The 14,790-nt window shown below is 34.2% G+C and overlaps 1 protein-coding gene across 2 annotated transcripts in view; it reads right to left on the reverse strand.

The window, feature by feature from the left end:
- The window catches only part of PAPOLA (poly(A) polymerase alpha), a 55,760-nt gene that overhangs the window by 11,368 nt on the left and 29,602 nt on the right, over positions 1 to 14,790 (reverse strand). For both annotated transcript variants that reach the window (XM_065872083.1, XM_065872081.1), the window contains exons 11-16: positions 14,367 to 14,487; positions 13,325 to 13,409; positions 8,701 to 8,754; positions 8,044 to 8,163; positions 6,641 to 6,750; positions 3,222 to 3,343 (exon numbers count right to left, since the gene is read on the reverse strand). In XM_065872083.1, the coding sequence (XP_065728155.1) occupies positions 3,222 to 3,343; positions 6,641 to 6,750; positions 8,044 to 8,163; positions 8,701 to 8,754; positions 13,325 to 13,409; positions 14,367 to 14,487 (612 nt within the window). The remainder of the gene's footprint in view (positions 1 to 3,221; positions 3,344 to 6,640; positions 6,751 to 8,043; positions 8,164 to 8,700; positions 8,755 to 13,324; positions 13,410 to 14,366; positions 14,488 to 14,790) is intronic.

The following is a 14,790-nucleotide window of genomic DNA, read 5'->3' on the forward strand; positions in this document are numbered from 1 at the left end:
AAAGCGAGAAAAAATGCTATAATAAACCTACACACTGCATGTAAAATACACTGCAAATTAAAAAGCACTTTAATATGAAAACACATGTATCTTAAATCAGAGGACTATTAATACATACACACACTCACATATATATTAGAAAAAAAGTCAGTGGTAAAACACGATAGTAACAATGAGTATCTCTGGCCAGTCGGATTAGAAGTAATTTTTTGTTTATAGATTTCAAATTGTTCTCTGTAGTATGTTCTGTCTTTATGAAGATAAAATGAAGATAAAAATGTATAATTTCTAAAAAAACTATCATGTAGGTACAATTTAGTGCCACTCCTAGCTATCTGTATGAGTCTCTCAAAAACAAGAGATTTCCAGTGCTCTATCTGCAACTTAGGATTTTAACATGGTACGTTTAATAGTGTTAACTATCCTGTTAGAATAAAAGCAAAACTAATTTTCTGAAAACTAAACTTCATGACCACATATAAATCCTAATGTTGGTCCTGCTTCTTAAAAATCAAAGCACTCAAAAACAGCTACATAGTGCAGGAAAAACCAAAAGCTAAAAAACTATAAATGGTGCTATGGGATAAAAGTTGATTTCTAAATTGACCAAAGTTTCTATTTTTGTAATCAATGCTATTATAACATCAAATTGATCTCTTCAGCTTTTTTTTTCAGAACACTTTTAGTTTCAAGTGTTCGTTTACCTACAAAAACATTTTAATGGAAATAATTTGCATTATTAATAAAAACCCATACCCCATATGTGTGTGTGTGTGTGTGTGCGTGCATGTGTACACCCACACTCCAATTCCCCAAATGACAAGATAATCTAAATCTTTGAGTTAGCACTACAGAGACACCACCTGTGTACATAAATCAATATTAATCAAATGGGGAAGATGAGATTTGGGAGAAGGGAGAGGAGAGAAAGGAATGCCTTTCGCCTATGAAGTCAGCTGTAAAACCAGTTTTTTTAATATTGTAAAATAAGCATCTTTCCTATGCAAAAATGCTACCACTCTCACCCTCCATCAGACAAAAAATTTGTTCAGTAAGTAAATTATACTCCATTTCACACAGTTACCTGCCTGACCAGGTGATCAAAAAATAACCTGTGAAGTAACAGGCCAGTGTTGGGGATGATCAGTGAACATGAAGGTTTTAACTGGTTGGTCTGAACACATAACCTTCAAGCTGCTTTGCTTTGCCTCTGTGTCTATATCAAGTTTGGCACAAGAGACTTCAATGCCACAAAATCATAAATATTCTATCAAACTTTCTAATAAAGACAAATAAAGACAGAACATACTACAGAGAAATAAACACACATTCTTTGCATGCAGACTTAGGTCCAATTCACATCTCATAGTACATGACCCTGGGCAAATGTCTGAATCACTCTGTTTCTTCTATAATAGAGACAATAGCTACAGGTTACTGTATCATTAAATATAGAATACACATCTTCTTTACTGGTACAGTGCTTTGCAAATAGCAGTTAATAAAAGGAAACTATTAATAAGAGTGCAAAGAAAAGATAAGAGTGCAAAGAAAAGAGCAGTTAGTGTGTGCCAGGCACCCATCTAAACTACCTCTTACAGGCACTGGCTCATTTTAACCTCACAAAATACATAACGAGGTAGGTAAAATTAGAATTGTGATTTTAAGGCAAATCAAGAACATGGTATTTGTAATACAACTTGCCAAAGTCTCACAGCTAGGATGCAATGGAACCTGAACCTGAACCAGGTAGTCTACTGCAAAGTCCTTGATTTAGCTACTTTTGTATCATAATATATTCTATGTTTTAAGAAACAAAACATTATGAAGTTATATTAACTTCATTCCTCTCCTCCCAATCCCAGCCCCAGATAATGAACCATCATCACAGAATGCAGTTTTCATGCTCTAATGCATACTTGTATTTCATATTCTATCTTAAAAGATATACTGTAAACTTTTTATAAAAGTATCAAATAATATATATTTATCTGTACTTTTTTTTTTTTTTTTTTGCGGTACGCGGGCCTCTCACTGTTGTGGCCTCTCCCGTTGCGGAGCACAGGCTTCGGACGCTCAGGCTCAGCGGCCATGGCTCACGGGCCTAGCCACTCCACGGCATGTGGGAACTTCCCGGACTGGGGCACAAACCCGTGTCCCCTGCATCGGCAGGCGGACTCTCAACCACTGCGCCACCAGGGAAACCCCATCTATACTTTTTAACCCAATACATTCATATATGTATCTCTAACTCATGTATTTCCACTGATCTAAGTATTCCATTTTAAGAATAAGCCACTTTTTCGGGTTCAAGCCCTGGTCCGGGAAGATCCCACATGCCACGGAGCAACTAAGCCCATACGCCACAACTGAGCCTGCACTTCAGAGCCCGTGAGCTACAACTCCTGAAGCCCGGGCTCCTAGAGCCCATGCTCTGCAACAAGAGAAGCCACAGCAATGAGAAGCCCGTGCACTGCAACGAAGAGCAGCCCCTGCTCACCGCAACTAGAGAAAGCCCACGCAGAGCAACAAAGACCCAATGCAACCAAAAATAAATAAATAAAGGAAATAATTTTTTTAAAGTTATAAAGAATAAGCCACTTTTGAAACCACTTAAAGTAAAAATATTATTTTTATTATTTATTTCTGCACTAAAATTTCAATACAATTTCAAATTTAAAAGTCCAAATAAGAAAATCATGGCTAATAAGTTATACAACAGGAAGCATCAACACCAGAACATCATACTTGAGGTTACCACTGTCAGTGATCTTATATCCAATAACTTTTAATTTTTAAATAATATACGTGTATAATCCTTATGAAACTAAAATGATTTTCACTTAAAAAGTCACACAACTTACTTGATCCACATATTACCTAATTTAACTTTTTTTACCTTTAAAAGGAAAGGAAATTACATACTGATGTGGGCTATTAAATGGATACCAATAAGAGACATTGAAAAGAGAATATAAATATATATAAAATAAGGATATGAAGCATTGCCACTAATCTGAAGTCTGAAGGAAGTGTGTGCAAGAAACCTGATCAGGAGCAAGGTTTCACATAATGGAATTTCTCCATGTAATAGGTTTTCAAAATGCTGTGATCTATTTCAAATATGACTTATTAACTCAGCCTAAATTCTGAAATATTGATACGCTGGATACATAAAACATTATGTTAGTAACGCTTTTTAAAGTACTTTCTAAATTTACCTTTTTCTTTTTCTGAAGCACATGATTAGGCAGTAGTTGATGGAGTTGCTTTCTTCTTACATGCATTGCAGCAATTTTCATGTCAACCTCAAACATCTTGCTGTTTATTGCTTGCCTATAAACTATACAATTAGGAAATTGTTACAAGAAATAGAAACATCTTCATAAAGGCAGTTAAACTAACCCAGGAGAAGCTATTCTAAAGTACGGATCTGTTTTCCATGAATATTGCCTATCTATAAAATTACCAGGTCAAAACCTATCTCAAGTGTCTCTTACCACAAGGTGTACATAACGAATAAGAACACATAGTATATTAATTCTTCCAGTGTAAAAACTCTTAAAGTAATAAAAGAGTTAACTCCTTAAGAAATGACAGAACTGGAGGACTTCCCTGGTGGCGCAGTGGTTGAGAGTCCGCCTGCTGATGCAGGGGACGCGGGTTCGTGCCCCGGTCCGGGAAGATCCCACATGCCGCGGAGCGGGCTGGGCCCGTGAGCCATGGCTGCTGAGCCTGCGCGTCCGGAGCCTGTGCTCCGCAACGGGAGAGGCCACAACAGTGAGAGGCCCGCGTACAAAAAAAAAAAAAAAAAAAAAAAAAAAGGAAAGAAATGACAGAACTGGACAAAAGGGGTTTCTTAAATTCATACTTATTTATGCTACCAGTATAATTTAAAATTCTAGCTCGAGTATGTAACCACCACAGCAAAACAACAAAGTGGAAAATTTCATTCACTCAGGCATAAAACGATTTACTGGGCGCCTATACTGTATCACATGTTCTAGACATGGGGGATATAGCAGGAAATAAGAGATCAAAAACTTCAGAGTCCACATTCTAGGGGAGAAACACAACAGAAAAAAAGGTAAAATATATTTCATATCAGATCAGTGATAAGAGCTATGGAGAAAAAATTTGAGTAGGGAAGACGACAGGAAGCTCAGCCTGGAAACTGAGATTACAATTGAGTGAAGACTCAAATGAAAGTGAGTAAATAAACTGTGAGTACCTGGTGGAATCTACACTAGGAAGAGCAAACATCAAGGACAAAAGGTCCCAAGCATGCCTGGGATGTTTGAAGAGTAACAAAAAGGCCACGGGGAGAAGGGAAAGTAGAAGATCCATAATCCCTTATCTGCAATTGTAAAATCCCAAAAGCTCCCCAAAATAGAAGTTTTTCCTAAGACTGGCACCAAACCTCAACTGGCAACAAACCCTGATTTGAACTATTTGTAGCTATTTAATCTCTCTACCTGTACCTTATGTAAATATCTTACAGAAATGTTACGGCCTTTGACTACCAAATGTCACTCCAGACCTCACTGGAAATATTATTTACTAACTTTGTTACCTTACTGGCCTCAAGACATATGGATAAAGGATTCTGAACTTATTAAGTTTTATATATGTCTATATATTTCTTATTATCAATATAAGAAATGAGGTCAGAGACACAGTAAGAAGACTAGATCACATAAAGGCTTGCAAGCCACAGTAAAGATCTGGACTGATTCAGAGTGAGATGGGTAGCCATTACAGGTTTTAAGCAGGTGAGACATGATTTGGCTTAATGTCATTTTGGATGCTGACTAAGAATAGCTGAAGGCAGAACAAGAAAACTACAGAAATGACAGTAATCCAAAAGACCAGTGATAAGTGGCTTGGACTAGGGGTATAAACAGCAATTGGTAGCAGAAATCTCAACATACTCTGAAAGTAGGGACAGGAGGATTTTTTAATAGATTAATACCAAGTATGGGGAAAACAGGATTCAAGGAAGACCGCAAGACTTCTAGCTTGAGCAACTACAAGGACACAGCTGTCACTGCCTGAGATCAAAAAGATATGAAGAGAAGCTAGAGGAGACCGGGAGTAAGAACTTTGAGTTTTCAACATGTTAAATATGCTTTATTAGAAAATCCCACAAAGTATTCCATTAAAATGTTTCAAGATACAGGACAACTAAATATTTCCTTCCCCAAATATCTGAAAGTTGCTTTAAAATCTTGATGGTTCATTAGCACAATCTTTGATAAGCAGTTCAATTAGGTATAATGTCCAAAACAAATTTTCTAGTCTAAGTATCTCTACATGATTTGTTAGTTCATAAATAGTTTAAGTTGACATCAGAATTTTTACTTTGGAAAAAACCGCTACTCTGGTGTTCAGCAAGTGGAGTTTTCACACTCCAAATCACATCCTATAAAACCTGTATAAGTGCTTTTGTTGTCATAATGATTAAGGGCTACTACATGATAGGGACGCTAAATATCCTTGAACGTGGACAGTTCTTTGCAATGCACTGTACCACGTCCTACTTACATTCCTAAAGATGAAAAACCTACTTTATCAATTATTTGAATAAGAACTCAACTCAATTTTACATAAAAACAAAGTATTTTTAAGCTGAATGTTCTAGGAAAAGTCATGTCACCAATGGCAATGCTGCTGATGGTCTCTGAATCACAACAGATAACACCTGTATCATAGGAATTCAGCTACCACACTGCTAGTGATTCTACATATAGCTGCAATTACCTACTTAGGTATGTCTTCTAGTCACTGTACCTAAGCATTTACATACTGAAATACATTCTTTTCCTTTTATTTCTCCTTTACATTTAGTGTATGATACTGACATTTTAAAAAAATGTACCGATTTTTGTCTCTCCTTCTCCAAGGAGGTAAAAAACTTTTACTGTTACGTCTGAACGTCCTTAGGTGAAGACTCCTTATTGTGGACAGGTGAGAAAAACACACATTAAAATTTTTTTAAATGGAAAGGAGAGATGTATGAAAGAAAAAATTATTAGTCCCTAAAGAAGACGCACATTTATCATGTCGCTAAGTACATTCACCATTCCCTTGAAAATATGCGTATCTACAGAGTCTTAGCTTCTGTCAACTATATCCACCATCTGGTCTTTAGCTAAACCATACTACCTTGTATCTCAGGGTGCAGGTCAATCCAAAATGAAGCCTTCATCATTGTATCTCCCACCCATGAATTAACATTTGAGTCTATAAATGACATAGGGATAAATTTTCTCATGTCACCAGAAGTTTAGCTTCATAAATTTCTAAGGTTCAAGATTATTAAGGCAATCAGACACAGATTCAGTCTTTTAAGACAATCAAATATTCAGGTGGTTTCTAATTTCATAAGTAATCGTGGGCAAATTAAATTTAAAGTCGTTCAACCATTTAACTTTAGGTCTACCATAAGAGAAAAAAAATCATTTATATATTAGACATGACTGAAACTAATAACTAATCTAAAAATATTAAGGTAATTTTGATGATCATTGTAAAATATTCCCAAGTAATTTTAACAGCTATTGCAAATTCCACTATGGTACACATGAAGACAAATTCAAATATGCAAGTACATGTTTTGATTATCTAAGTAGAGATATACCTGTATCTGTGAAAGACTGAATATCGTAGGTGAGATCAACACTGAGATTTTCAGAGTTTTCTGTTTTTTTAAACACTAACCCAATCACCCACATCGTGCGAAATTCTTCCCTGTAAAATAAGAAGCGTATTACTGTAGTTTATCAGGATTTCATGAGAACAGTTATCAATGTGGTTGACAACCTGAGATACATGGAAATACTCAGAATATAAATATATAAACAAACTAAGTAAAGTTCTAAACCAAACTGCATCAAAACTCAAATTCCTCCTCCATACCTGCCCTCTATATTCCTATTGCTATATAAAAAACTGGAGTCCTAGGACAAATATACTCTTCATTATCTATGTACTGACAGCCAATATTCTTAATGATAATCTTAAGTACCAAAGGCACTGCAAAGAAAAATTATGTTCATACTAATGAATGACATGTTTTACAAAAATTTGAAACAAAGAAAAATAGTGTAGATATAAAAATTTAACTAGACCTTAACATACATTCCTTAAACTTTTAAACTCAAATGAAAAGGCCACATGTACAGAAATCTGACCGCAGCATAATAATAATGGGTGATTCAGCTACTTTTCAACATTTAATGATATATCTACTGAATGGATCAGTCTTTTAATAATTAAGATCGCAGCAACAAAAAAATTTATAAAAAGCTCAAATGCCAACTCTTTTACATGAATGCAAAAGGAAATAATCTGCAGAATCAGAGAAATAGCTGTTCTATTACAGCACAATCTTAAAAGATCCATTCACTAATATTGTTCAATCTTTAATGCTACTGCATTTTTTTGAAAAAGCTCACTATTAAAACTCCCCTCACCCTCTAAATAAAACAAAGTGATTATAGGCAAAGTAGAATTTCATATAGGTAGTAACACAGCAACAATCAAACCAGAAATTGACCTACAAAAAGATCCTTAAAAGAATAAGGCAAGGCAGCTTTTAACAACATATCTTCTCAATGTTCCAGAACCTATCACAAATCAAATTTTTGCAAGGTCATATCAAAGCATGTTTTCTTTTTCAAAAAATTAAGATAAAAAGCAAAGATCGATGTTTGATATAGCAGCTATCCTGAAAACCACTCTACAAAAAAGGGGAGGTGTGTTCAGAAATGCTGAAGTGCAGACCTACAGAATCTGAACTCAAATTAGTTAATAGGCACCTCGTCATTACAACTTATTTCAGGGGTGATTTTTTGCAAAAAAACGGTGTTTCTCTTCAGTGTTTCTGATCAGGAAACCCTAAACCATAAATTTCAACTTGGTCTGACCCATATGTAATCAACAGAATAGTAACTCGAGTTAATAAAAATTGCCTATAAAACTTCCATGAGCAAAAGTTGAAAAGGGGATGAGGAAACTGGATTAAATGAGAGGACTGCTTACTTGTCAGGATTTTCTTTGGGTGCTGGAAATGACTGGGGATTCACATGAGCCAGTGTAATAAACTCATTCTTCTCCAAACTTCCAACCAGGATTCGGATTTTTGATTCCACCAAGCCCACCCTGAACAAATGTCACTCATTATTAATGAAAATTCTGGTTAATTTTAAAAATAAAATAAAATGCAGAAAATCAAGTATGTTTGTGTAAAGCTGTAATATGAAGATCATAAAACACAAATATGAGGGCAGTTCAACTGTCTAAACTCCCATAGATAAAACGAAAGCCTTATGTTCTACCCCAAAAATGAAGTGAAAACTGCAGGAAGAAGAGAATCAAGCCACATTTCAAGCCAGGAAGGTTACAAAAGACAACCCCACAAATATTTAAAGAAAAAAAATCAGTAAACTAAAACAAAGCACTTTAAATATACAGTTAAGAAATAATACATGGATCTCTATAAGGCAAATAAAAAAACTGTACATATGGATCTCCAAATTCCTATACTTCCATTACAAGTAGTAAAGCTCCATTTATGAACAAAACCAAACTTGATGTTTTAAGGACTTCCACCTCCTACTGTGTTCTGTGGCTATCTGATTCATTTTGAAGTTTTGTTTTTGTTGTTTTTTGTTTTGTAAAATCTAATCTTATACTCACCATTCTAGGCGTTGTTTTTCAGTTGGTGCACTTGCTAGAAGTACAATATAATGCCTTTGAAGATAAAGACAACATGCTATTTATTTCATTTAAGTGCTTTGTGCTGGATATTAACACCATAATGTAATAAGCTTTTTGACAGTTATAGATCAATTTAGCAAGAGAGAACTGTAATCTCAGTTTGCACATAAAATCATAAATGCTAAATTCCACAAGTTTCTAACTACTGGCAAGTTTAATTCTTCTGAAAAAGATAGTAATTTTATGAATAATTACCCAAAAAGAAGCTTAATTCAAAAACGATGACTAAATATCAACTGATAACTTGGTTCAATGATTCTGGTGGAGTGCTTTTTCTATAAAGAGCTACCTCACTAAAATATAACCTATTAAAGCAAAATTGCTTTGATGGAAATAAAGCACCAAGGCTTTAGCCACAAAAACAGGGTCACTAAATATACATACATCAGTAACTTAAAAAATAGTATCAAACACATCAAGCTTTTTAATTCAAAGGTAGCAAAAATTAAACTGAATACTTAAGTTAGGCCTCACGATTTTTTTCAAGCAACAGTATGAATTTCTATAACAAAGATGCAGACATCATTAATGTGAGAGCAACAAAGAAATGTGATTTCTAGGCAGAATCCAATTCCATTCAAATTAGAGCAAAATCAAGTTTTCATTTCAGAAAAACACCATCATGACCGACTATTTTAAATCTTTTTAAAACAAACTCTTTACAACTAAAGAATTTCGTAAGACTAAAAAAGAAAAAGTCCAGTCCAACATACTTTTCTACAAAATCCATTTTAGAAGTGATAGAAATCAAACTTCTCACCAGAAACTTTACCTCAAAAAGCAAACTGATAGTAGGTGGAAAAGTCAGAATTATGACTAAGAATTTTAAATTAACTTCAAGTATTTATAAACTTAAGGTAACAGAGGTAATATACATAAATATGAAAACACGTAGACAGAAAATTAATGTACAGTCCAAATCCATACAGACCAACCAATACTTCGTTTCCTTTACCAGTTTAATCTGTTCAGCAATTATTTAGAGCAAACCAAATATACAGAACAAACACAGCCCAAGTAAATAAAAGTTAATAAAAGCACTAAAAGCTCATGCATTTTACATATACAGAAAACCCTCTTGGGGCCCTAAACTCTCTTATAAATCAAACAAAATCCTAATAAGCTCAGTAACCTGATTTCCAGTTCCCTGGGAGTTTGAAAATGGACAACAGATTTTAAAAGGGGCGGGGGGGGGGCGGAGAGGGGATGGAGAAAAAACTCTGACTAAAGTATAACAACTTATAAGAGGATAAGACAAAGTATAAAAAGCAGGCATGCACACAAAAACTCAAAACAGCAAAGCTGTCTGGGTTCACCTAATATGAGGACAAAACTCAAGTCTCTAAATCACTCTTTTAGAGAAATGGATACTCTTAATGACCACCTGAGTCTTGAACAAAAACTTAAATGATATATAATGTTCTCTACTTATGCAAAATATAAAATCCATTTGAACATAATCTTGTTGGTAATTCAAAGTTTAAAGTTTTAAAGCTTAGAGTTCAACTTTGGTTCTTACTGAAATCCAGTGGAAAGGGGGGGGGGTCTACTCTGCACATCATTTATGATAAAGGCACCTGTTTAAATAAAGCTCAAAGTTTTAAACAGCTTAGCAAGTATGTATGCGAAGTCAAATGTCCTTCACTCAGCCAAATTTAAGCAAATGTGAAAAAATACAGTAATCATGTTTAATAGAAATAACCTGTCATTAATTCTTAAGTTACCTATCAGAGCACAGAGACCAAGCAGAAATAGGTCTAAATTTAGACTATTTTGTTGCTGCTCCAAAAAACACCATCCCCTACTTTACAGTGCCACTATCATGCTTCAGGTACTCAAATGCCTTCATGAAACACTGAAGCCAATGAAATAATGATTAACTTTCCCCAAAATTTAAAGATTATCAGTTTCCAATAAAAAAATTTAACTATAAAAATGTACCACAGTTGAATTAAAACCTCTTTAAAAGCTTCTAAAAACACTTAATTTAGTTGCTATTATTACCTCACAAATATTTACTCCAAAACAGCATTTTGTAAGTAGGTTTCCTGGCCATTTCATCACATTAATATTTTTCCCTGGGTAGGTAACAGCTCAGATATGTGCACCGAAAATCTAATTAACTTAGACAAAAATCCTTGCAATTCCATCTTCAAGTAACTCAGGCCCAAGAATTACAGTTCACTATTTTTAAAGCCTTTAAAATATTATGAGGCTAAATTATTCTATACATACATACTCCTTGAAATTATAAATTATTAATCCTATTCCTGAGAACATTTGGCTTTTTCCCCTAATACCTTTGCCTCCTCGTTTCCTAAGGAAATGGAACATCTGAAATAAGTATTCACATTTCCTATGTCAATAATGATTTATTTTACTGCTGGTTACTCACTTATGTGAGCTTGAATATACTAAAGGTAAAACATGAAAAATATTTTCTTAGAACTATAAAATTTCACAAGGCAGTGTTCTCCCTTTTTCACAAGAACACTGATATCTTCTGAAACATGGTCTGCTTTCTAAGACAACTGAAATTTCCTTCATGGCTTCTTCCCTTCCAAGAAAGGCAGGCAGGTATACTATATGGCTTAAAATATTTCACATAACAAACACAATACTTTCAGGATATGCTTGAAATAAGCTTAACCAACTCTGACTCAAGGCAAAACTAAGGATTTCAGTTCAGTTGTACAGCTAATCTTTGGGGTAATTCATATAATACGATAAAAGAAAAATTCAAATCTGGGAATACTTGAGTATAATGATAGCAATCACTAATGCTTTAACAGGAAAAATTTTTGAAATAAGTTAAAAACATAAGTAGAATTTGGTATAGGTAAAACTAGCTCATTGTCACGTTTTCAAATCCTTTTTCGCAGGAGTCACAGCTGAAATTTAAATTTTCCTGATATAATTTCCTCTATTTGTTGCTACATCCTCATATCTAATTATGTTTAAAGTTATTTTTAATAACCTAAAATAATTTGATTGTTTCAAGAGAATTCAGTAAAGACAGTAATCTATAAATCTTTTCATCAGTCAACTGAAGACCTTATATGTACTATTTGGCATAGACTGAAGGACAGCCTAAAAGTTTTAAAAGAAAGATTTAAGCAAGCTTTAAAAAAAAAAAAAAAAACTTCAAAGTTCTAGTTAATACAAATTTATTCAAATAGATGACATTATCAAGGTTTCTTCAATTTCAACACTAGTCTTTCTTAAAGTGAAAGAAACCAGTTAAGTGGGTACTTAGAAGAACTTCAATCTACCCACCTCTTACTCCTACAAGAAAGTGAGACAGGAAAAATTATCTAGCTTCACCTTGGATTCTCGGGGATTAAGAGATGCTAGCATTTTTCTATGAGACCAATTTCTTTATTCTCCTTACAAGTAATCGTGTACTCTTCCATGATGTAGTTTTTAAAGCATCAGAATATGTATTTATTAGTTTAAATGTTCAAAGGTACTTCCTCAACAGTGGTTAAAATAAAAAACAATGGAAAATTATCTGCCAAATGGAAAAGCACAACTTATGGGGAATAAGTAATAAACAAGAACATTCAATGTTATGCTATTTAAATTTTTACTGACAATGCAGTGCTCCCAGAACACAACAATTAAGCTGGCTCCATTATTGCTTTTTCATGCAAAAGATACAGAAACAAAACACAGAGACATCATGAAGGTCATCATTCTTGTTTTTAATTGGGGAAATAGCATAGAGCAATCTTGCTTAGATTATTACAAAACACAATCCAACACAAGATCAAATGGTCAGGAAAATTTCAAGCATTAAAGAAAAAAAATTTTTTTAAGTGGGACTTTGGCAAGTTTTCAGCTCAGGGCAAATAAAAGTGCAAGTCCATTTTTTTAAAAGTAAGATTTATTATAACTTACAGTTTTCATCAAAACCAACACAATCAGGCTATTAACCTGTACTACGGTATTAAACCATTATACTAAAACCATTAGTAAAAAAATATTACACCCACTGAGATTCCATGAAAATTATCTGTAGAAATATTTGAAGGGGACTTACTAACATTAGGGGGAAATGGTAGGCCAATCATGTGCTATAACTACTGAAAACATTTTACTGACTACATACACTGACATTTTATTAGCTTTGCCTATGTTATAGAGAATCTTAATGATAAATAAGTTTCCAGAACTGGCTGAAAATACTTACTTAACAGACACTATTAACTACAGATTTTAACAGTTCACTCCTCTGCCAAGGTATACAGATTTAGAGTTTTGGGGATGACTAACAAGCCTTCAGAACTGATGTTGCTACAAGTGTAGAAATTTGGTTACATCAGGCAGCAAAACTGTATGGACTACACTTTACCTTGATAAAGAAATAATAAGGGGTTTACTAAAAACAGTATGCCCTTTGTGACAGGAAGAAAACTTGTATAGAAGATGTTTAAAGGAAAATTCAAGACTACATTAGTCTAGCAAAAAGAGATGTCACGTATGCTACCATTAAACCATTACTTAAGAGAGCAACATGTCCGACATGCCTTAAAATACATACTTGTACTTTTGAAAGAAGTTTGGAGCTTCAAAAAGTTTGGACCACTCTGCCTTACTCAGCAAAATTTCATCTGTGATAGCAAGACCTAAATTAAAAACATATTAAAATGTTTGCATGCTTCAGTCTAAGAATCTATAATTTTAAAGATCTTAAATACACCACATGCATTCACTATATTCCTAAAATCATAATTTTAACATAGCAAGTTTAGTCTATGGCTCTAGAGCATACAGATTCTTACATACACTCTTCAAAAAACCTGGAGGGTTCCTTTCAGATCCAGTTTTCTGGCAAATTGCCATTACTCTAAAATGCCATGCTCATAGAATGACTCTCTCCTAAAACTGAAGCACTGGAGTTACCCAAGAAAGAAAACTTTCCCATAAGCTTTGCTTCCTGCCTTTCTAAAAAACAAGTTTCCCATAAAAGGATAGCGACATCTTCCCATGAAGAGCCCCTGTAGACTACAGAAAAGAACTTTACACTTCTGAGTCTGACGCTGGCAGTCATACAGCTGATTCTATTTCCTTGACTTGTGTCAAATTTAACAATCCAGTTCTAGCTACTTCCCTTAAAGACCATTTAGCAATAGCTACTCCTTCAAATTAGCAGTACTACTGGGATTCAGAAGTTTAGAGGTTATTCCAAAACAGTGGGCAGTTTGGTCAAAATCCTGCTCAAAGCTCTTTTCAAGTATACTGCCTGCTAAAAGCCTCTCATGTCACCCAGTAGAGAGAAAACTATGACATCATTTAAAATTTCACATGGCAATAGTATGGAACTAAACCATAAAGGCCCAGCTAAGGATGCAATTTTCAATTTTGGTTAATCTTCCAATATATAATCAAAAATAAATTGCTTAAAAGAAATTAAACTGAGTTTTCCAAGTTAATTCTCAAATATAATCTGTTAATCAATAAATAAACACCAAAATCCACTTCGGTGAATGCTTTCTCCAATTTAATTGAATACCCGACTACGGGGTGTACAATGGTATGTAAATCCTTCGTGTATAAAGGAGAGCATAAGGATAAACACTTACCTTGTTTAAACTCCTCAACCATGACCATCCGTGTTGAAACGGACACATTGTACGTGGAGTTCTGTTGTGGGTATGCTGGTGTAATTATAGGCATAAGATGGTACCTATCACTGGGGTTTACCTACATACAACAACAGCCAATCAGTTTCTTCAAGTACATATGCAACAGATACTTGGACTTTTTACCCCTTGTTAAACTGAACCAATGATTAAATTTTATTTCATTTCACAGCTGGAGTTGAGAAAGAAAAACCATGTAAAGGGACACTGTTTTTACAGGAATTCTTTACAGAATCTGTGATTTGGTCTAATGTTCTGTTTCAATCATTTGGGCATGACTGTTTTGGCAATCTTACTAGAAATAGTGTGCCTGTCAAGCAAAAAAAGGTTCTAATTGGGCATCTACTGATGTTTAGTTTTTCTT

Source organism: Phocoena phocoena, chromosome 2, assembly GCF_963924675.1.
Source record: "Phocoena phocoena chromosome 2, mPhoPho1.1, whole genome shotgun sequence".
Classification (NCBI taxonomy): domain Eukaryota; kingdom Metazoa; phylum Chordata; class Mammalia; order Artiodactyla; family Phocoenidae; genus Phocoena; species Phocoena phocoena.